The sequence below is a fragment of the Trachemys scripta genome, chromosome 6 (genome assembly GCF_013100865.1).
Source record: "Trachemys scripta elegans isolate TJP31775 chromosome 6, CAS_Tse_1.0, whole genome shotgun sequence".
Taxonomy (NCBI): Eukaryota; Metazoa; Chordata; order Testudines; family Emydidae; genus Trachemys; species Trachemys scripta.
This window is the reverse complement of record NC_048303.1, coordinates 94,732,991-94,755,201: the sequence shown is the minus strand read 5'-3', so window position 1 is coordinate 94,755,201 and position 22,211 is coordinate 94,732,991. Positions and strand designations below refer to the sequence as shown.

Sequence of the window (22,211 nt, the reverse complement as noted above, 5' to 3'; positions counted from 1 at the left end):
CCTACGGGTATGTCAGCTTGAACCAACTTGTCTTCTAAAATGAGAAGTGTTTAATGAAAATCTGTAGTTGCCAATACTCCCTCTACCCCAGTGTCATGTGATCCCAAACCACTTTCCATTGAAGGTGCCATGTTGTATTATATCTGCTCTACAAGAGCAGTTGAACAGGGGGAGGGGGGGTTAATAACTGACAAGGGATGCTATTGATGAGCATTGAATTAATTTTTAAAAGGAGCAATTGTGTATACCATAGATCGTAAATTTCATCAGTGAGTGGGGGATTTTCATGCATAAGTCACCAGTATTGTTAACAGAAAATATTTGAGTAAATCACAGTACACTGATAGTATTGTTATTATTTATTTGTGTAATGCCTTTGCTAAGATAAAGGCCATATTAACATATAGAGCTAGATTGTGCCCTTAAATACAGCCTATTCCAAGAGGTGGTGCAGAAAGGCAAGGCTCTAGGGGCAATACGTAGAAGCATTTCTGCCTGGGGGGGAGGGGCACAATGCCTTCTGGAGCTTTCTGAGGTTAGAAGGGGAGGAATTTGCTACAGTTAAGTGTCCTAGGCATATTTCATATCACTTCTACTGAGATCCTTGGAGTCTCACACTAAGCATGTGTTTCAAATGATAATTGTTTTAAAGGAGTACATTTTTCAACAGGCCTGTACTTGGTTTCCACTTATCTGTGTCCCAAATTGTGGCTTTATATACTTGTGCTTGCACTTTGCAGCTGCTCCTGCAAACATCTGATAACAATTCTAGCACTGAACTATTTAAAAGGAATACGTGCACAGTCTTTGCATCTGAAAAGGCAGGTATACTTTGTGCATGCACAGTGGGAGTCAAGAGATGAAAATTCAGTCTAAAATATGCAACAGAGATTTTTGACAGGTGCAGTACAATATAGTAATAACTAATATGTATTCTTGGCCTCATCCTTAATGGAGTCTTAGTGCAGGACATTAATGTCAGTGGGAGTTTTGACTGTGTAAGAACTGCTGACTAGAACTGAACAAGCCAGATTCTTGTGTCACTTACTTTAATGTAAATGTAAATTCCATATCTTCATCATAGTAAATGAGATCAGAGACTTGCCTATGTTACTAAAGCAACTATGATTATACCAGATTGAAAAAGAACAATTCTGGCACATAGCATGTTTGTGAGGATGAAAAAAACATGTAAAGGGGAAAAAATGTGTGGTTATCCACAAAGAATATTTTCTTAGGACAAGATGAAACCAGGAGATATCTGTATCAGCTTTTACATACTCCCTCTCTCCACTCACCATACTACTGAGTGCCTTTTTAGAACACCCAATACCACTAGCATTTTTGCTTGTATGGGGACTGTTTACTTGTCCAACTCAGAAGGTGCCACTAATACAAATTGGATAGGAATACAACATAATCAGCACAAACCAATATGCTGATTTCACTGAGATTTTTCAAACTCCTGTCCCTGCTTAATTCTGCTTTGTATTTGTACAATCTGACTCTATAACCAGATGAGACAGAAGAACAATGTGCTGTCACTTAGTGATATTTCTGTATTACTATATTGTTAAAATATATAAAATATATAATATACCGGGGGCTCGACTCTATCCTCAGTTACAATGAAATAAATGAGGAGTATCGTCATTTAAATCAGTTACCTAATGTAAATCTTCTGTGAGATCAGAATCAGGCACTAGGATATTTATGATGGATTTTTATGGTGGATTGTATTTTATAACATATTTTCTCCTTTCTTAAAAGCAAGGCTCTCATACACACAGTACAGCAAGCTGAACTATCACATCCAATTAGACTGACCTATAGAAAAGTCACTAATCTTAAGAAAGCTGCTGCTGCTATTCCACACGACGAAGCCATCAAGCCCTTTCTATCTAATTTCCTTTTGTGGGTGGGTGTGAAGTACAGTCTTCAGGACAGGATTAAATTTAATTTATATAAAAATTTTAATCTTTATTTTTCCCATCGTTATTTGCTGTTTATATATATATATACACAGCACCAACAATGTCCTGGTCAGTTTGAGGAAAAGAATGAAGATGAGGTCTCTGCCTCAAAGGACTTACCATCTAAGCAGACAACATAAAAACTAAGGATGGGAGACGTGAGGCAGCAACAAGCCATATGATTTCATAATGAAATTGAATTTGCATCATCTTAGCGCCATGATTTGTTGGCTTTGTATAGAAGTTTTCTATGTTTTCTGGTGATGATTTTCACTTGTGTGTATTAGTCAAAACATCTCTGTCAGGGGCATTAGGGTTATTAGGTCTTTTGGAAAAGGTGTGTTATGCTGAGCAAGTTAGAGAAGAGAAGAGAGAGGCGATATTAATATTATCCTTAGCCATAACCCTATAATGATAGTTTACTACAGATATGTGAGAGAGAGAAAGACGGGGGAGAGGGTCATCATTCTGTGTGTGCGCTCAGAGGACACTGATTGATAGGTTACAGCTGTTACTTGTAACTCTTAAATTCTTTCAGTTAAAGGGTTGGTTCTGCAAATTCACCTCATCTCTCTTTAGAGCTGACCTTAGAGTAATATAAGAACTAACACAAATGTTGTTCAAAGGAAGGTGACTGGTTTGTATACAATACTGTGGGAGAAGGCTATTTCCTGCACTCAGTGAACAATGTTTTTCTTTGTTATTGGAAGTGTCAGAGGGGATTACGCTTGCTTGAGGTGCCAGCTACCAGCAGTAAAACATCCTGAGGAGAGGTTATGGACCTCAGGAGTCAACTGGTAATACAGTGCAACACAGAAGAAGAGGAAAGGGTCTTTGATGGAATATTTAGGGTCTGATTCTTCACTGTGTGAAATCAGTGGAGTTACATTGGTATAAAACTGATATAACTCCGTGGAGAATCGGGCCCCTACAGTGTGGCTATTAAGTGAACAGATGGTGGTTTGAACAAGAGTAGCCAGGATCTGAACTGGGCCATGATAAGCAGAGAATCGAAGGAGTACTGTAATCTCCTATGGCAGCTGGCACTGCACATGCCTTAAATGATTAACATGTATGAGCTGGATCAGCCCACGGTTATTGGATCACAGCTGCCGGACCCAATTCTCAGAACTAATGAGCACTCACACAACTCATTGACTTCAACTAAAAGCTGCATTTCTTCATCTCCACTGAAAAGCAGGCTCTGGATGTCTCAAATTTGCATTCTAAATTAAGAAAAATGGCACTTTTGAAAATATAGGCCTTAATATATTTGCCATATAAGTCTTTATATAAAATGGGTATCAGATTTCCCTATTTCACCAGGATAATGTATGGCTAAATTTACATTTGCCAAACACTTTGGGATCTTTGGAAGTAGGACAATATATGAGTGCAAAGTATTATTATTATTAGAAATATAATAATGCAATAAATTTTAAAAGCTATGTAGGATTAAATATCTGTAGACTAAACAACATTTTATTTAACCTTATTCTCATGATTCAACTTACAAGTAAATTTATAATAATGGAAGTGTGATAATAACAAAAGTGTGTGGAGGTAATTTTGGGTCAGAAGTAAGGAATATAAATGCCCTGATGTAATGAGACTGTTTAAGTGTAAACACACGGAGTAAGACTTACCTAAAAGAATGGAAGAAAATGATTGAGAAAACTATGATTGAAGAAGAATGAGAGGATTGCATAAGATGTAACAACAAGTCAGGCCGGAGAAAGAATTTAAACAGAAAAACATGACTGATATTGTGAAGAGTTTAAGAATGTTTTACTAGATGATCCCAAACTCACAATTTCACAATCAAGAAAAAAGGTTACACTGGTTAAAAAACCAGCCTGGCTAAGAGGGGAAATGAAAGCATTACTATATAATATAAAACAAATGTAAAAAAGGGAAGTTGATAGCAACAAATATAAATTAGAAGTTAGAAATTTGACAAGGGAAGTAAAAGGACACAAGTGGTAATCTATAGTCAGGCTATAGATTCTATAGCAAGGAGAAGAAGAAGGAGTATTTTAAGTGTATCAGGAACAAAAGCAACCCTAAAAATGGTGTTGATCCATTACTTGATGGAAATGGCAGAATTACAAATAATATCACAGAAAAGGCAGAAGCATCCAATAAATATCTCTGTATTTGGGAAAAAGACAGAAGATGCATTCCCCTCATTTGATGATAAAATACTTCCCATTCCAACAGTAATTAAAGAGGATGTTCTGCAGCAGCTACCCTGGCCAAGGAGCTTGCTGAACTCTTAAGTGGGCTGTTAAAGTTGGCTTTCAATAATCTTGAAACACTGAGGAAGTTCCAGAGGACCAGAAGAAAGCTAATGTTGCATCAATATTTTAAAAGGATAAACTGGATTACTTTCTTAAATAGATTAAAACTTGCTAACTGATATCTCAAAATTTAATAGTAAATGGGGAATCATCACGAAGCGGGTATGTTTCTAATGGGGTCCCACAAGGATCAATTTTTGGACCCATACTATTAAATATTTATCAATGATCTGAAGAAAACATAAAATCATTACTTGATAAAGTTTGTAGATGACACAAAAAATGGGGAAGTGGAAATAATGAAGAGGACAGAACACTGACACAGAGTGATCTGCATTGCTGGGTACACTGGGTATAAGCAAACAATCTGTTTTTATATGGCCAAAGGTAAGGCCATACCTCTAGCAACAAATAACTTAGGCCATACTTTCAGGATGGGGGAACATTACCATGCAAAATAGTGATTCTGAAAAAGACTTGACATTCATGGTGGATAATCAGATGATATGAGCTTGCATGAGCTGTGGCTAAAAAGGCTAATGAGATTCTTGGATGTATATGTGCCGCTAGCAGACCAGATGCCAGCTCATGCCAGAGTCCCAGGCCAATTCACTTGTGTATTAGTTTAGATCAAAGTAATTGTTAAATGTATAAGAGTGTGTATATGGTGTTTAAACTTGATGAAAACTAGTGGGATGTTAGTTGCATTGTTTTCACTTATCTGTATCCTGTTATAATGTAGTAGCAAACATTTACATTGTGTGTACCCCTGTAACTAAATAACCCATCAAACAAGAAGAGACCTTGTGGAATGCAAATGAAGAACTCTAACAGAAAAGTGCTAATTTCAAAGCAAATGGTCATTGTGCCTGATGATTGGAGGTCAAAGACTTTAACTGTATTCCTCACTTTCTGTCATCAAAGGAAAAACCCACATGGGGAGTGACCCAGTCAGCTCAGTTTTCTGTGAGAAGAAGCTATAAGAATGGATTTAATGAAAGATCCTTCATCTCTGGACTGTTTGGATTCTAACAAGGCAGAATTACTGAACGAGAAGATGGAGATCCAGAGTTATTCTGGATAGCCCTTACAGACTTTGGGGAAATTGGCAGATTACTAACTTTCTGCTACCATTTGGAATTATAGACGGTGACTCACCTGTACATATATTTTACCTGTTTTAACCTCTCAATAATTCTCATTTCCTTTTTGTAGCTAATAAATCTTAAGTGGGTTTACTATAGAATTGGCTGCCAGCATTGTCTTGGGTGTAAGATCCACAGTACCAATTGATTTGGGGTAAGTGACTGGTCTTCTGGGACTGGGAGCAGCCTAAATGTGACGTGATCTTTGGTGTAAGTGACCATTTATCACTTAAGTCTGGTTTGTCTGGGTGGCAAGACAGATTGGAGCATCTAAGGGACTGTCTGTGACTCCATGGTAGGACTGGTATAGTGATCCAGGAGCTCATAGGTGGTACTGGCTTGGTGACATCTAATTATAGAACACATCACCAGCTTGGGGTGTCTTCCCTGTTTTCTGACAGTCTGCCCTGGGGTAGGCACTCACAGTTGTGAGCCACCCCGGAGAGTGTGACAATATAAATAGGAGAATATCAAGTGGGAACAGGGAGGTTATATTAATCCATATATCTGATACTGTGAGTGGTGATTGCTTTTGGACTACTGTGTCCAGTTCTGGTGTCCACACATCATGCAGAAACGCTGGAGAGGGTTCAGAGAGGAGCTCAATCTATTTAGCTCATCAAAGAGAGTTAAGGCATGACTTGATCATAGTCCATAAGCACCTACACAAAGAACAGAAATTTGATAATAGAGAGCTCTTCAATCTGGCAGACAAAGGTATAACAAGATCCAACAGCTGGAAATTGATACTAGACAAATCCAGACTAGAAATAAGGCACCAATTTTTAACAGGGAGGGTAATTAACTATTAACAACTTGGACTTGAAGAAGGAATTATTTCAGGGGAGTCCTGTTGTATGAGTCATGCAAGAGCATTGATTAGATGATCACAATGATCCCTTCTGAACTTAAAATTCATGAATCTATTAATTTTATTGAACTTTGAAAAAAAGGTTAGCAAAGGTCTTTGAAAGGACTGTATGGGAAATTTGATTACAGAAATGAGTATTGCTAGAAAATGGAATGACTTCTTTGCTTTATTATCTCTCGGGGAGAACAAGGAGAGATGCCAGAAATAGAGATAAAGTTTTTGTGGAGAGAAGCAAAGAAAGAACAGAAAAATTACTGGAACGAAGAGTTACCTCAGAACAAGATTTTTTTTTTTTTTTAAATTAGATCATCTGAAAATAGGGAAGATTCCAGTAAGGGATGGCCAGCATCCCAGAATCTTGAAAGACACAGCAGACTGTATTTAAATTAACAAAAAAGCTAGAGCAGGAATTTTTAACTCCTCATTAGCAATAAGAAAAGAACTGGAAATAAGGTATCATGAAACCAATGCTTAAGGAGGGAGCAAGGAAAGATTCTAGAAAGTATAAGTTATATTCAGTATTAGAAAAGCACCTTGTGATTTTTTATTATGAAGAGCACAGTGAACAGGTATAGATTGGTCAATGATAAGTCAGCAGGAAGGCTGTGCTTAATGACTCTGATAATATTTTTGAGGCAGTGACAATAACGGTTTGAGAAGAGTATGGGGCAAAACAGAAGTTGACAGACTATCTGGACTTCAGGAAGGCTCTCCAATTAAAAAAGTAATGATGGCAACAATAGTGGAATTCTCCAGTGGAATAAAAAAACAGCCATGGTCAGAAATTAATTGAAAACAGCCATAGCCTGGGACGGAATGAGATGGCAAATAGCGCAGGAGAGATAAGCATTGAACCTATTTTACTTACTGTGTATCAGCTACCAGGACTAGGCAGCAATACGAATGACAAGTGACGGAGAATGAATACAAAAAACAAAGGATGAAGGGTCCCAATAAATCTGAAATAAACGGGAACGTGGGCTGGAAAATGGCTTCTATAACTGCACATTTAAAAATGAAAAATAACGAGTATTGGATAAAATATACCAAAAGGAGATTTGCTCTGAGGTCTGGTGATATGCTACAAAGTGTTGGTCAGGAAAATAATCTTTATGGATGACAGCAGAGAGACTCTGCTCAGAGTTTGGAAGCAGTTAGGAAAGCAGAAAGAATGTAGGACACATAGTGGAAGTGAGAGGAGAAATCAGTCTCTGTCACAAGGGTTAGTAAGACCATACTTGATGTATTGTGTAGAATTATGGATGTCAGAATACAAGGAGGCTGAAGGAGCTACACACAGTGGCAGAAATTTACATTCAAATTCTTGGTCCAAAACTTGTATACAAATATATACCATATTGACCAAGGGTGAACATTTTTCAAACAAGCCCACGCGTAGACACAAAGGCCTAGTAGTCATTTTGCCCTCCCCTAAAAATCATTATAGAAAATACAAAACCACATACAATTAAAATAGCAGTACAAAAAAGCAAACACATACTATTTTCTTGTCGTAGGATTCCCCACTGCTGTAAGTCGTAGCTAGGGTGGATGCACATTCTTCCAGATACCAAGGTTTTTTTCCGCTTTCAGCTGTGCTGCTTATGGAAATAGTGTAGATGCTATTGGTGTAGCCATCGCAGGAGCAATGGTCCTTACTCCTTCCACCATTTCCAGACGCCCAAACAAAAATGGAACCTAACTTATTTCGTCCCTGTTTACAAACAATAGGAAAGATTTGATTAATGTTTTTTTCTTGGTAAGCAAGTGGGCCCTTACCCCAAATCCTGCCCCCCTTAAAAAGACAAAAGAGCTCATTGTGGAAGATTGTGAAGAAAAAACAGCGTTTAGCTGAGGTAAGAGCTAACCCTCACAAATTCAAAACATGAGTGAGATGAATAAACACAACCGTAAAAACAAAAATTTAATTCAGATTCTATTTGTAGGTGTGGGTCTATTCTGTCCAGCCTTACAAAGAGAAATGCAGAAGACACACAGCATGCATTAAATGTATCATACTGGATTTAAATAGTAAACAAACAAACAAAAGAAGAGCATGTTGTAGCTACAAACATTTGTAATAGACAGAACCAGTTGTTTATAAGGGTTCTCCTGAATGTCTCATTCTGGAATTACCAAGTGATGCCATGTACTGTTTGAGTAATATCAAGTATTCGGAACCACACTGGATCAGTTGCACAAATGTTATAAATGGTAAATGTAAAACACTTTGTTAAAACAAAAATGGACAAGCAAGGATTGCTTTGTTAATATATTAGCAGTAAGCACTATGGCCCCAAGTCAGTAGTCTAACTGAAGTTAGGCACATGCTTAAGTAAATTGCTGAATGAGGACCTAAAACAGATATACATATTAAGAAAATTTAATAGGTGAGTCTAAATAAATATAGTGGAAATGAAAATGAATCCATAATTATTTTGGTGTTCTCAATTTGGTGTTGATGTAAAGGGTGAAGATGATCAACATACTGCATGCCTGCTGTCTAGCAGGGAACTGTAGTTTTCCATATTCCAGGCACTTCATGCAGACAGATAAACAGGTTAACATATGAGGTTCCCGTAATTTACATAATCTAAATACATTCATTGACTGTTTGCAAACACTATGATATTAATTAGGATAGAGATTTTAATCAAAGGAGTAAACATGTCTTTAATTCTAGTTCTGAAAAATGACATACTTTTATTATTTATTAATTCTTTTGAGGGCAAAGGAAAAAGCCCAAGGGTTACAATTAAGTTAATAGCCTAATTTATATCTCATTTGTTTGCAGCACATCATGCAATATATGGTTTGTATAAGTGGTAGGTTCATTCCTGTGTATGATGAACTAATGTTATGCCACATGCTACTTCGGTTTCTGTGATCATGAATAAATTACTAGTACATATATTTTGTTTTTTTATAAACAGAGTGGATTTGTGTGCTGCAAATGACATAAAGACAGCTGTTGGATATCTACCAAGAGAATCTTAAACAATTAGCAATTCAAAGATTCATCTAATCCAGATGCACAGGGGGTTTTCATTAGTGCATTTTTTGCTGAGTGTAATAGAGCCTAAGTCAATGTAAGAAAAAAAAATCACGCGGTTCATGATTCTGGCAGATATATGTGCTTGAATTCACAAACATTGATGAGTTTCACTTTGTGAGTTTAATAAAAGTTCAGTACCTGTAGAGATTCTTCTCCTCAACACAATAACTTAGATATCAAATTCTCCTTGCTAGTGTTTACATAAGGTTATGCCTTTAAAATGCAATTTTTCATTAAAAAACATTTCAAACGAAGGAAAAAATATCCCAGGGTGCCAAGTTAAATGTACTATGAAATCCACATGCTCCTGACAAGACCAGTCCAGCCAGCCAGGAAGTATAACTATTTCAATTTCTTTTTCTTTCTTTGGCTGATCTTAGCTGCTCCAGTGATAAAAATATACATTACAATGTACTTGTTTAAAAGGCTGGAGCAGTACTGGACTTTTTGCAGGGCTTCAATTCAAGCAACTAACACCACAGCATCTGATTTTGACATTATTTTCACACATACACAAATGGTAGTATTGCAACATCATACTGCACAAACTTTGTGGTTGTTCTTATCAAGTACACCCATGCCCCAGCAGACCACTCATATAACAGCGCCGCTCCTGCACAGGGAAAGTTCAGTTCATTGCGTTCCCTGCTCCATCATCTCTCTGTCTTTACATCTGGATTAGAGCAGTAGACTCTGGTTCTGTTCATCTCTTCCAGGTCTCATCCCTCTCTCTCATCCCTTGTGTGAACCCAAGAAAGAGCGACATCACCTTGCTGTTTTGTGTTCTGCTTTTTCGCAGCTCTTTTACCTTTTAGGGCATAACCCAAGGCTGAGAAAAGTCAATGGCAGTCTTTCCACTGACTTCCATGGGCTTTATATCAGACCTATGAACTATTGCTTGTCTCATTCATTCTGTCCCTTCGTCCTCTGGTCACCTCTCTCCCTAACTTTTGTTCTTGTTCCCTCTCCCTCTTCTTGAAATACTGACTGAGGGAAAAGTAGTTTATGCTTGAGAATACCTGCAAATTTGAGACAGGTTGATGACACAGAGAGCATCCATCTACTGCCTCAACTCACTCCACCATGCCCATGGATTTGAGGTTCAGGAGCTTCTTTAGGATTGGGAGGTGACTAGAAGATCATGCCAAACAGCTGCTGTTCATTCCTTTTTACTATGCTCCTGGCTGACTTCTGCTGATTACATTAGTCTCTAACCACTGGTACCCTCTTTGTTCCAGTGCTAAGCTACCTCACTCTCCTCCTTTAAATCCCTCCTCGACATTCACTTTAGACTAGTTTGTCACTGCTAGTTTTCACTCCAGAGTGATGTCCATACTTCTGTCTGGCCCTACAATATTCTTATCAAATGAACAAAAAGCAAAAGAAAATAACTCCTGTCTCTCTCTCTCTCTCCCCCGCCCCCCGTGCCACACACACACTCTACTGTATATATCAGAACAAGCAGTGTATGCAATACAAAATTGGGTTTTCAACAAAAACTGATGGCTTTTGCAGAAATTTTTCATTTTTCATTAAACCCTACCTCTCCAATCCCCTCAAAACAAAAGTTTCTGCATTTTGGTCAAAAAATGAAATATATCAATTTGGATATACCGTTGCAGTGCCTCATGAGAGTTATTGTTCACCTGCCTCACATCCCCATTCTCCCCTACAGGTCACACTCCCCAGCTGGACTTCATCTCCCATGTAGCACTACAGGGACTACCATGATACACCGCCTCCACTCACCAACAGGTGAGGCCATGATCTGTCCTGGGAAATGTTGTCCAATAAGGGATCCCATGCTATAAAGGAGAATGAGAACGTGAGGCACGCAAACTACAACTCCCATCAGGCACCACAATAGCATTTTGGACTATAACTATTTCCATTTTCTGTTTTTCATCAAAAAGTTAAGCATGATTTTGTTTCCATTTTTGTAGAAATTATCCATAGGAAATAAATATTTTTCTGGCCAGTTCATATGGCTGCATTTGGCTAATTTGGGCACTGATCCCATAACCCCTATGCATGTGATTCACCCTGTTACTACAATTACTGCAGTGGAATTTCTCAGCGGACTAAAGATTGCTCTTGTGAGGAAGTGTTGCAGGAACAGGCCTCAAATTATTAGTTCCTCTGTCCAGAGAAAGGTGTCTTATTTCTGTAAAGCACTAGTACGTTGATAGTGCTATAATAAAATAAATAAATAATACTAATAATGTGAAATGAGATTTTAGCAGGTAGAAATAGCTATTTGAGCAATTTCGCTCCTGAACAAGATAGAGGGCTGCCGAAAATGAGGCCCTGAGTGTTAGAAATGCTGCAGTGCAATATTTAAAAATAATAAACACCAACTTAAGTTTTATTAATTCAAATAAGGCTTTGAAGAACAGGAATAATGACTATTAACATCCCAGTTGACCTTTCTGTTGTGACTTTTTTGGTAAACACTTATTACATGTATAAAAAATTCTACTTTTCAAAATCAGTGTTGTCTTTAAAAAATAAAGGTTCATAATTAATGTTGTTTCCATAAAAAATAAATACCAGGTGCAAAGACTAATGGGGAAAAAAATCCTCCCTCTAATCCACATGAAGCAAAGAATTCCAGTTCCTCTAACATACTGCAATATGGTTGTCAAGGCTCCTTCCCCACTCTGAACTTTAGGGTACAGATGTGGGGGCCTGCATGAAAACTTCTAAGCTTAACTACCAGTTTAGATCTGGTCCGCTGCCACCACTCCCAATGTGCTAATTCCCTTCCCTGGGTAGCCTTGAGAAACTCTTCACCAATTCCCTGGTGAGTACAGATCCAAACCCCTTGGATCTTAAAACAAGGAGAAATTAACCATTCCCCCTCCTTTCTCCCATCAACTCCTGGTGGATCAAGATCCAACCCCCTTGGATCTAAAAACAAGGAAAAATCAATCAGGTTCTTAAAAAGAAGGCTTTTAATTAAAGAAAAAGGTAAAAATCATCTCTGTAAAATCAGGATGGAAAATAACTTTACAGGGTAATCAAACTTAAAGAGCCCAGAGGAACCCCCTCTAGCTTTAGGTTCAAAGTTACAGCAAACAGAGGTAAACACCCTAGTAAAAGGCACATTTACAAGTTGAGAAAACAAAGATAAAACTAACACGCCTTGCCTGGCTGTTTACTTACAAGTTTGAAATATGAGAGACTTGTTCAGAAAGATTTGGAGAGCATGGATTGATGTCTGGTCCCTCTCAGTCCCAAGAGCGAACTCTCCCCAAAAACAAAGAGCACAAACAAAAGCCTTCCCCCCACCAAGATTTGAAAGTATCTTATCCCCTTATTGGTCCTTTGGGTCAGGTGTCAGCCAGGTTACCTGAGCTTCTTAACTCTTTACAGGTAAAAGGATTTTGGAGTCTCTGGCCAGGAGAGATTTTATAGTATTGTACACAGGAGGGCTGTTACCCTTCCCTTTATAGTTATGACAATGGTACATTTAACTCAGCATTTCACAGAAAACAATGGAATTTAGCCTTCAGTCTAGACAATATGCTAAGATCTTGTTCCTAAAAGCTATTTGGCAAAGCAAATGACAGTCTTTAAAAAACAAAAAACAAACAAACAAACAAAAAAACCCAAACCAAAAAAACAAAAAAACAACCAACCTGTCCAAAATAACATGTCAAGTAAGTATGCTCTGGTTTTCATTTACTGTTTATTGTTTGATTACTATTTGGTTGTCTCCTTTCCCCTCTGCCCTCACACCCCACTTCAATTCATTGGACCCACTTGTGCTCGGGAAATTATAAACTTGCTAGTAACTCTAGATACCAAACAACCTACTTAAAGCAACAGCACTAGTTGTCCTACTGTATGTGAACCCAGTTTAAAATTGGTCTCTGTTTAAAATATGAAGTTAAATAAGAGACATTTGGGCTGTGTTACAAAGTTAAGACAAACACACATGTAACATACTGTAGCTTTTACAATTTGGCTAAATCTACCATCTGTCATGCTCCAGATGCCCAAGGGTGTAAGGACAAAAAGTCTATTCCGGGGCTGCCAGGAGGTTTTGCATCTTTTATTACTTGAAAGCAAAAGTTCTATTTACAGACCATATAGACACACGTTTTTAGACAGAAGCAAAACACTAGTCAGTGATGTGAATTATAGTAGAGGAATGGCATGGGCTAGAATGTGAGTGCAGCAGAACATTCAGAGTGCTCATGCCAATGATGTCAGATAAAAATGCATCAACCATCCCCCCTGGGTACAGAGCTATGTCTTCTCATGTCTTGCCTTTGCAATAATATTACTGACTCTTTTCCAAATACTGTAAAGCATTCCACAACCTTACTTGTGGTTGTCAGTGTACTTTTTGAGATGTTCTCCTACTGTTTTTATCTTTGTCACTAGCCTTTAGAAAATGTCTGAATATTTAAAAAACAAAAACAAAAAAACCACACAACCCAAAACCCTCGGCCTTCAATTCTGACAAGAAAAAAAAGCACTTCACTGACATTTAGTGTATCATCAGTCTAGGTACATGAAGAATTTTACTGAGATATTTTCTGGGTATAGCTGATGTGCACAGACTGTGCATGAGAGCTGCTCTAACTGATACCAACTGCAAAAGGCCACAAAGGGCTGAAAAATAGGGGTGGTCCAGGAGCTCACAGCATGCCCACTTTCTTCTGGCCATTCCCTTTTCCTTGTACTACTAGCAGCAGAGAGGGCAAGTGGTGTAATGCTTTTCTGCAGCTCAGCACCACAGGAGGATCACTCTTACGCTGGTGTGATCCTTTCTGGGCCACTTAATCCAGTTTTAGGGCCAGATTCTGCCAGGAATCAGAGCCAATATGAACATTCTTGTAAAGACACATGGAAAACTTCCTCAACAATATTAAAGGAGCCTCCATTGCTCCAAGTTTATACATTGCTATAGCTTTATTAGTTGATACCTTACTGACAGTCACGGTACACATCACTGTAGAGTGGTTATCTACACACTGTGGTCCATGGACCATTAGTGGACCACAAGGCATTTCCAAGTAGTCTCTGAAACAACTTCCACTGAACATGTGAAACATGAGCAGGTGAGGTAAGAGGTAGTCCCACCATTCTAGAAAGTTAAAATCATGTATTCATCACTATTCTACAAACAAGGCTTCCTTACTCTTGCTTCTGCATCTTTGTGTTCTTCTGCCTAAGAGATGAACAGGAACTGAAGTCTGTTAATGATTCTCTTTACTGGGTGGAAGTTTTTTTGGTGTCATTTCCAGAGTGATCAAATTTGGTGAGGGAGAGGAAACTCAGTGTGAAGGAGTAGGAAACACACAGGAAGACAGAACCAGTGACCTGGAGAGATTAGAGCAGTGGGAGCTACAGGCAATGAGAGGCAATTTTGTCCTAATAAATTTGAAATGCTACACCAGGTAGAGGAAATAAGTCATGCAGATAAAAAATAGAGAGCAAGGAAAAAGAATTGTAGCTATATTCATGATTTCAAAGTTTATTTTCCTCATCTCCTTAATTTAGTTCTGAATTGCACCATTTTCTTAACTTAAAAGAGAAGAGAAATCTAAACAAGAAAAGAAAAAAAGTACAAATGCTTTTCACCCTTTCATAGGATTTTACATTCTTAATATTTCACCCTTTCATAGGATTTTACATTCTTAATATTTACAGTGTCTTTAATAAGTTATTGTGGAAATATTCTATGTACAGGTAACATATAATGTACTGAAGAACTAAAACAGATTATGCATTAACACAGTAATGATGGTGATAGAATATGTGAAGAATATTTCAACATGCTTCTGGTATATTTTTTATTTGACTCTTTACTAGAACAACAGGTTCAATAGCTTCAAGCTATTCCCCACAGTGCTATAATTAGTGCTTAAAGTGCAACCCCCTTCCCCCTAAAAAAAGTGTTGGCTGAAACCTGAACCCGTGGAATGCTGGAATGAATTTCTACTTTTCCTAAACAAAACAAAATAAAGCCAGCTACAGGGCTGCTGCATGCATCACAGATTCTGCCTATCTATTCATTATGATTCATTATTACTATGAAGAAATAGCATGTTGCATACTGCATTATTATCCAACAAAAACAAACAAAAAAATCCAGGTTTTCCAAAATATCTGTTAAACCAAGAATAGATTTAGGATGAGACACTCTCTGGTTACTAATAGGTAAAGTTCCCTCATCACACAAAGCCCAAGTAAAGAGGCATTATGCGAAAGCTATGCAGGGTTTGAGTGAGGGATGGAATTCACCTCCCTAGCCTACAGCAAGGATTCAGTCAGCTCTTACTGTCCTTGTGCAGTTACCTGTTGAAACCCCCTAGACAGGGATTTGTGGCCAACAGATCCATGTAATTATAGACCTAGTGGTGATACCTAAACTCCTATTCCCACCAGGTATTCACAAGTAGTGGAGAGCTCAGCCCCATGGCACATTAGGGTGCAGATTCTGCAGCTGCCAACCCGCTCAGCAGCGACACTGTTCAGAGGTGACTTCTGTAGCCCCAGTGCCATGAGTGAATGAAAAATAAATCCACATTTCTAAGAAAAGTACACAAGGTGTAGGTACCGGGATTTCCACAGGGATTGAGGGAAGGAATCCTCCTCCCAGACACAAGCAACAGAGAGGCTGCTCCGTGGCTGCCTTTACAGACTTAGGGCTGCAGTAATCCCTGTGTATGGACTGTCCCCACCACATGGTTGTGGTTGGGAAGAAAGGATGTGATCTGATTTAGTGTCAGATCTATTGGCCTCACCTTCCTTGCCCTAACCTCACTCTGTAATGCAGCAAACCCTTGAGTACAAACTGGCACTCCTTGAACTGGCTTCATGAAATCCTGCTCTCTCCATAAGCAGTAGAAACGCACAGACTCTGCTGTGTCCGAGTCCCTACAGTTCTGCGGAGAAGTGGGATGAGAGACTTACCCCTATTAATTAACCAGATTCTTTTATTATGTAAATGCATCCTCACTGAAATAAGTACATTTTAAACATATGGAAAGGCCCAATTTTTTCCAAAGTGGCCTGTTAATTTTGGCTTCCCAACTTAAGACTTATCCTAAGTCAGAGACCTGATGTATTTTATGTTAATCTATTTCAAGTTGGGCACCCAAAATAAGAGGCCACTTTTGAAAAGCTGGCGCTTAGGCCATAACGCTCTTCTGGCTTGTTAGAACAGTTTCCACAAATGTGTGAGGATTTGTAATTAATACAGTCTGTTTCCAATACCTTTTGTGACATTGTATGGAAACTGTGGACATATTGAGGTATGTTTTCCTGTAACTTACTTTCCAAGTTTTTTTGCCTTTTGGATGTGTATATCACATTGAATCTAATGTAGGAACATTTGTTACATTATTTTATTTTCTGTACACTTTCTTTTTGCACTACATACTGATCATCTGTGGAAAAACTGCATATAACAAATAGTACTGCTATAAAGGAATCTTCTAGTTATTTCCAAAAGAAAACAGAATGCATTGTATCACAGCACATCTAGGCATTATGAAAAATAAACTCTGCTACTTTACTGATTGGAAGACAGTATTTGTAATCTAGGGTGTTTGAGCAGAGCACTGGGAATTTCCAACTTCATGCAAAGCATAGACCGAGGAAGAATTGCTAGTTTCATGACATGTATGGAGGTTTTCACCCAATCTGAGTTTTGATGGGCAGCGTTAATTTGGAAAGGACTAGAGCATATCCAGTGCCAGATATTCTTGCAAAACCATTCAGTGTCCTAAAATGTGTGCTTTAACACAGCCACATACATTTAGAAACAGATTTGTTTCAAGAACTGCATCCTGGAAATCAGTGACAATGAAAGGGACTTAGGGGGTCATGGAGAATAACTAATTGAACATGATCTCCCATGCAATTCAGTGGCTGAGAGCAAATCTGATTCCTGGATGTGTAAACTGGGAAATATCTAGTAGGAGTAGGGAAGTGATATTACGTTAGAATTCAGCGTTACTGAAATATTGTGTCCTGTTCTGGTGTCCAAACTTTATAAAAAGAATATTGACAAATTGGAAAGGGTTCAGAAAAGAGCTACAAGAATGAGTCGAGGTCTGTAAAATCTTGCCCAACCATGAAAGGGTAAAGAAGCTCAATCTATTCTGTTTACCCTAGAAGAGTGGTGTGATGGTCAATGCCAGATCCATGTAATGCTATGCAGTGGCAGTCAGTCTAGAGCTGCCCATACCATCATCCATAGGCCCCATTGCTATGCAATGATGCCTTCTTGCCTTAAAATCTATGAACCTATAGAATATCAGGGTTAGAAGGGACCTCAGGAGGTCATCTAGTCCAACCCGCTGCTCAAAGCAAGACCAAGCCCCAGACAGATTTTTGCCCCAGATCCCTAAATGGCCCCCTCAAGGATTGAATTGACAACCCTGGATTTAGCAGGCCAATGCTCAAACCACTGAGCTATCCCTCTCCCCCATATATCAATGATGTAGGCCAATGATATTGTCTTATGTTATCAGGACATATAGTTGTGAGATTAAAACACAAACATCACTACACTGTGCAATTAGTCTGTCCTTCAGAATGAGCTATTAGAGATATCATCTCTGTTGTGTTAACAACCAACACAATTCATTGTAAAGCAGAAGCTCCACATTTTTCACTCAAAATCATGAAGTAAAAAAATAGTTATTTGCTCATATGTCACAGCCATGGGGGCTATACAGTACCTGTAACAGAAAATTTCTGTGCTTAGTCGAGTGACTAATGTAGGGGGGCTAACCCACTGAGTGACCTTGGGAAAATCATTTTTGGCCAACTTTTTATAAGTGTGTGTATACTTTTGCACATGTCCAACTTGCCTGCTTACTAATCATACATGGGCATACAATTTGGGATTTGCATTTGTAATTTGTATGTGCCTCAGTTTCTTCATCTGTACAATGTGATGATAGCCATTTTTGTGACGTGCTTTTGAGATACTTAATTGAAACTCTCAATAGAAGTAAAAAATATTATTATTGTATTTTCAGTGCAAATCTGCCACAAAGTGAATATTTTGTGTAGACAACAGTTACGTGTTCCTCTTAAACCCATGCAAATTATGATGACAGAGGAAATTAATAACATTTTTTAATATATCTAAGAACAGTCTGTTATTTACCTCAACACAAGCAGCAACTCCTCTGCCTAAACAGTTATGCATTATATACATTGCCCTCCACCACTGGAATCATCTTATTCTTTATTGCCACTTCCCTATTTGGGGTTGGCGACTTTTATAGCCTTCTTCCAAAACTCATGATTGTACACCTGGCTGTTAGGCAAATTGGTCTCTCTAAGGTACACGGATATCTAGTCTTTGGCTTCCTCCCTGGTCCTTTTCCTTCCACAATCATTGCAAGGACCATCCTACCAATATAAGGTCTCTGAGGTCTCCACTGGTCATGTCCACACCAATGTAGCCTAGCCTCCCTGAATTTGTTTTCAATTGGGGCAACCTGCATTAGGCTCCTCACAACCTCCTTTTGTTTCTTATCATGGAGTGTCCAATCACTTCACCATCTTCATTTTGGTGGTGGAGAGCATGCTGATTTCTCTTCTTGTGGCCGTCCGAGTCTCTGCTCCATACATTAGGATGGATTGAATAACAGTTTTATACACGCTACCTTTTAACTTTATTGGCATCTTTTTATCACAGTCCAATTGCTGGAATCTCCTGGCATTATTTTTTTAAAGAAATAAATCCACATGTAATTCCCTCTCCCAAATGCTTGCACTTGAGTTTGAGGGCTGTTCAGTGACTGTAGGAGAGCCTTCTGCTTCTAAAATACACTTGAACACACACTCTGCAGCCAAAGTTGGTGAAGCGAGAGAGATGAAAAGGGGCAGTGATGATGGGAGGGGAGGCACCAAGCCGAGTTCTCACAAGAGGTTCAGCAGCACGACATCAGATCATTAATGTCCATCAAATATTTTGGCTTATGTCCAGCTCACTAACAGAACAGTGTAGTGGGAATGAAATGAAGGCCACTGTTCTGACATGCAGGCAAAAAGCCAAAGATCCTGATTTAGATTTTCCTGCCTGTCCTTCTCCCCTTTTATAATATATTAAAGATGACCTGCTGTGTCACAGCCTTAGCGTAGCTCATGTGTATGCAGAACAGGTGATGCAAAATCAATAATGGAAAACAAGTGAAGCTGGCTGCACATTGTCACAGCCCTTTGAAACCTTGCTACACAAAATGCCAACAGTAGCCACAACTCTCCAGAAACATAGTTATGGTATCTTTGCAAAGGAACATGTAAAAACAAAAGCATAACAATGTAAAGTCATGACTATCTGATCATATCAACGGATTTACGCTTTCTTATATTGACATTACAAATATGCTTGCTTGTGTGGACAAAACATCATGTTCAAATCTATATCGGAGAACTAAATCTAACCTGATTTAACAAATGGCCTGTGGTACACAGGAGGTCAGACTAAATGATCTAATGGTTCCTTCTGTCCCTAAAATCTATGAATCTCTAAAACATTTGGGTTTTTCCTCCAATACAAGGAAGAGGAAAACTTTATTACATGGTTTGTCCAGAACCTTGTTTGAGTACAATAAATAAGCCTGTATATTTTACAGTGTTGACATATCGTATACTCATATACTCTTTTCTTCAAAAATGTTACTCTTGGACATACTGCTCTAAACTTGATTTTTCATCTAAAACTGAATTGTGCAATTATAATACACTCATTTTTCAGGTTATTAAATCTACTACTTGTTATACACTGGCGTTTAAAACACAGATCTTTTGACTGGATGCATTTTCCATACTAGTTAATACAATGCTTGTACCTATAACATTTCCAAGAAAAAATCCCTTGGCATTTGAAAGTATGATGCCAAGCTAACTTTGCCATTTGAAATTAATACTATTTGAAAACAAACTCTCCAAGGGCAAAAGCACTCATTAGATTCAAGAACTTAATTAAGTATAATAGAATTACACAAACAAAGCTAAAGATGATGTAAAATTATGGTCCTTTAAACTAGTTTACAACATTTTCCCTTCTCCATTCTTTATCCTGATCTTGCACAACAGCTGTATAGCACATTTAATTTCTGTATGAGATTTTCATTTTTTAAACTTTTGCTATTACTTCATGTCATTTAAAACAAAAACACATTTGTCTTTTTCAATTTATGGCATGTTGTTCTGTCTCTATGGACCTCTGAAAATGTACACTTATTTATCTTTGTTATTTGGTATAGGATTTAGGATAAGCGTCTTAGCCCAGTAGATTTTTCAAAAAATTCTCAGACACCCTGCGTGAATCTTTTAATTGGAATGATACAACCTAAAGATAATTTGGACATGTTTTCAAAAATCAGTCTCTGAATGGCCTGAAGAAGAGGGGTGATTCTTGAAAAGACATACCCATTTCACTTTTATTTTGTTAGTTCAGTTTAATTACATTTTAATCAAAGTCATTATTCAGCTGCACCTGTAATTTTCTTAATTAAACAAACTGTGCACAATTTTTCCTCTCAGACCCACTTAAAGGATCTTGCCTCTATATTCCTGCTTGCATTAGCATCAATGGGAGATGTGTCTTGTAGTACTAAAGCAGAATATCAAGTCCAGATCTACTACATGGATCTGAAAGACAAACCTGCCAACTTTCCCATTGCCAATCTATTACTTTAACTTGGATCAAAGAAGCTAAATTTATTCTGTAGTTACTGTTTAGGACCAGTATTTTTAAAAAGAAAGGCCAAGATCTGTGTGCAAAATTGTGTGTGGAGTTGCCTGCCTACCTTCATTTGCACAACTATTATAACAGCTTTTATAAATCAGAGGATTTGGCATAGTTCCTAACCAGCAATTTGTGTAAACCCTGTGATCTGAAAAATCCCCATATAAAAACAGCACTTGTCATATTTCAGTGCAAAAAGCAGAAAGAGTAGCTTTATTCTAAGACCAAAGAAGTAACTATATTAGAATGAATAAGGAAAACAGCTTCTCTCTTTCACTGATTCACTATAGCGCTTCTGCCTGAGAGCATTCCATAACGCTATCCTGACTTGCTACAATTTTAAAGAGACAGTACACTCACCCTTTCAGCAACTTCTGACTCTACACATCTGTTTCTTCCATTCAGACATATCTGCTGATTTTAGTCTGGTGATAAGGTACTTTAAAAATATTTAAAACTTTTAATTACTAATTCTAAAAATAAAAAAAATACTTCTTTAGCATAAATGTATGCGGTCTCACAGTGGGACCCAGACAACTATTCAGAATAGTGAGACCTATGGCAATCCTTTGTAAAACACTTCAAAAGGAAAAAAGGATAAAAGAAATTAAAAATTAAAGGGTATATAACTTCTCCCAAATATTACTGTTTTTATTGTTCTAAGAAATAAGAACAAACTTTCCCCCTGGACTGTTTATGGAAAAAATAATCTATTTATAACTATATAATGAAGAATTTAATTTATTTTTTGTGCTGTTATCTATGTAAAACCAATCAAATGATTTGGTACTATAATGAAAGTAGTCTGTGGTCTGTTGACTTCACTGCAGATTTACACCAGATGAAGATCAGGCCCTTGAAATTATAAAGAGCAAATTAATATCTGTTTTCTTCTAATATGTGAGTGGGAATAACTTTTTTGTGATTGCATTATCTCAGTGAAATGATGCTCTCTCTCTCTCTCTCTCTCTCACACACACACACACACACACACACACACACACACACACACTTTCTTATTTCATTCAGCTATTTCTTCGCCTTCCTACAGTTCCACTACCTTCCCTTAAAGGCTTTGTTGCTGTTGTCCACCCTGGTCCAGCAAAACATTTAAACATGTTCTTACATGAAGC

General features: G+C 37.9%; 1 protein-coding gene across 3 annotated transcripts in view; it reads right to left on the bottom strand.

Moving 5' to 3' along the window:
* The window catches only part of PCSK5 (proprotein convertase subtilisin/kexin type 5), a 294,987-nt gene that overhangs the window by 137,362 nt on the left and 135,414 nt on the right, over window positions 1-22,211 (bottom strand). For all 3 annotated transcript variants that reach the window (XM_034773743.1, XM_034773745.1, XM_034773744.1), the window contains one exon: window positions 7,791-8,003. In XM_034773743.1, the coding sequence (XP_034629634.1) occupies window positions 7,791-8,003 (213 nt within the window). The remainder of the gene's footprint in view (window positions 1-7,790; window positions 8,004-22,211) is intronic.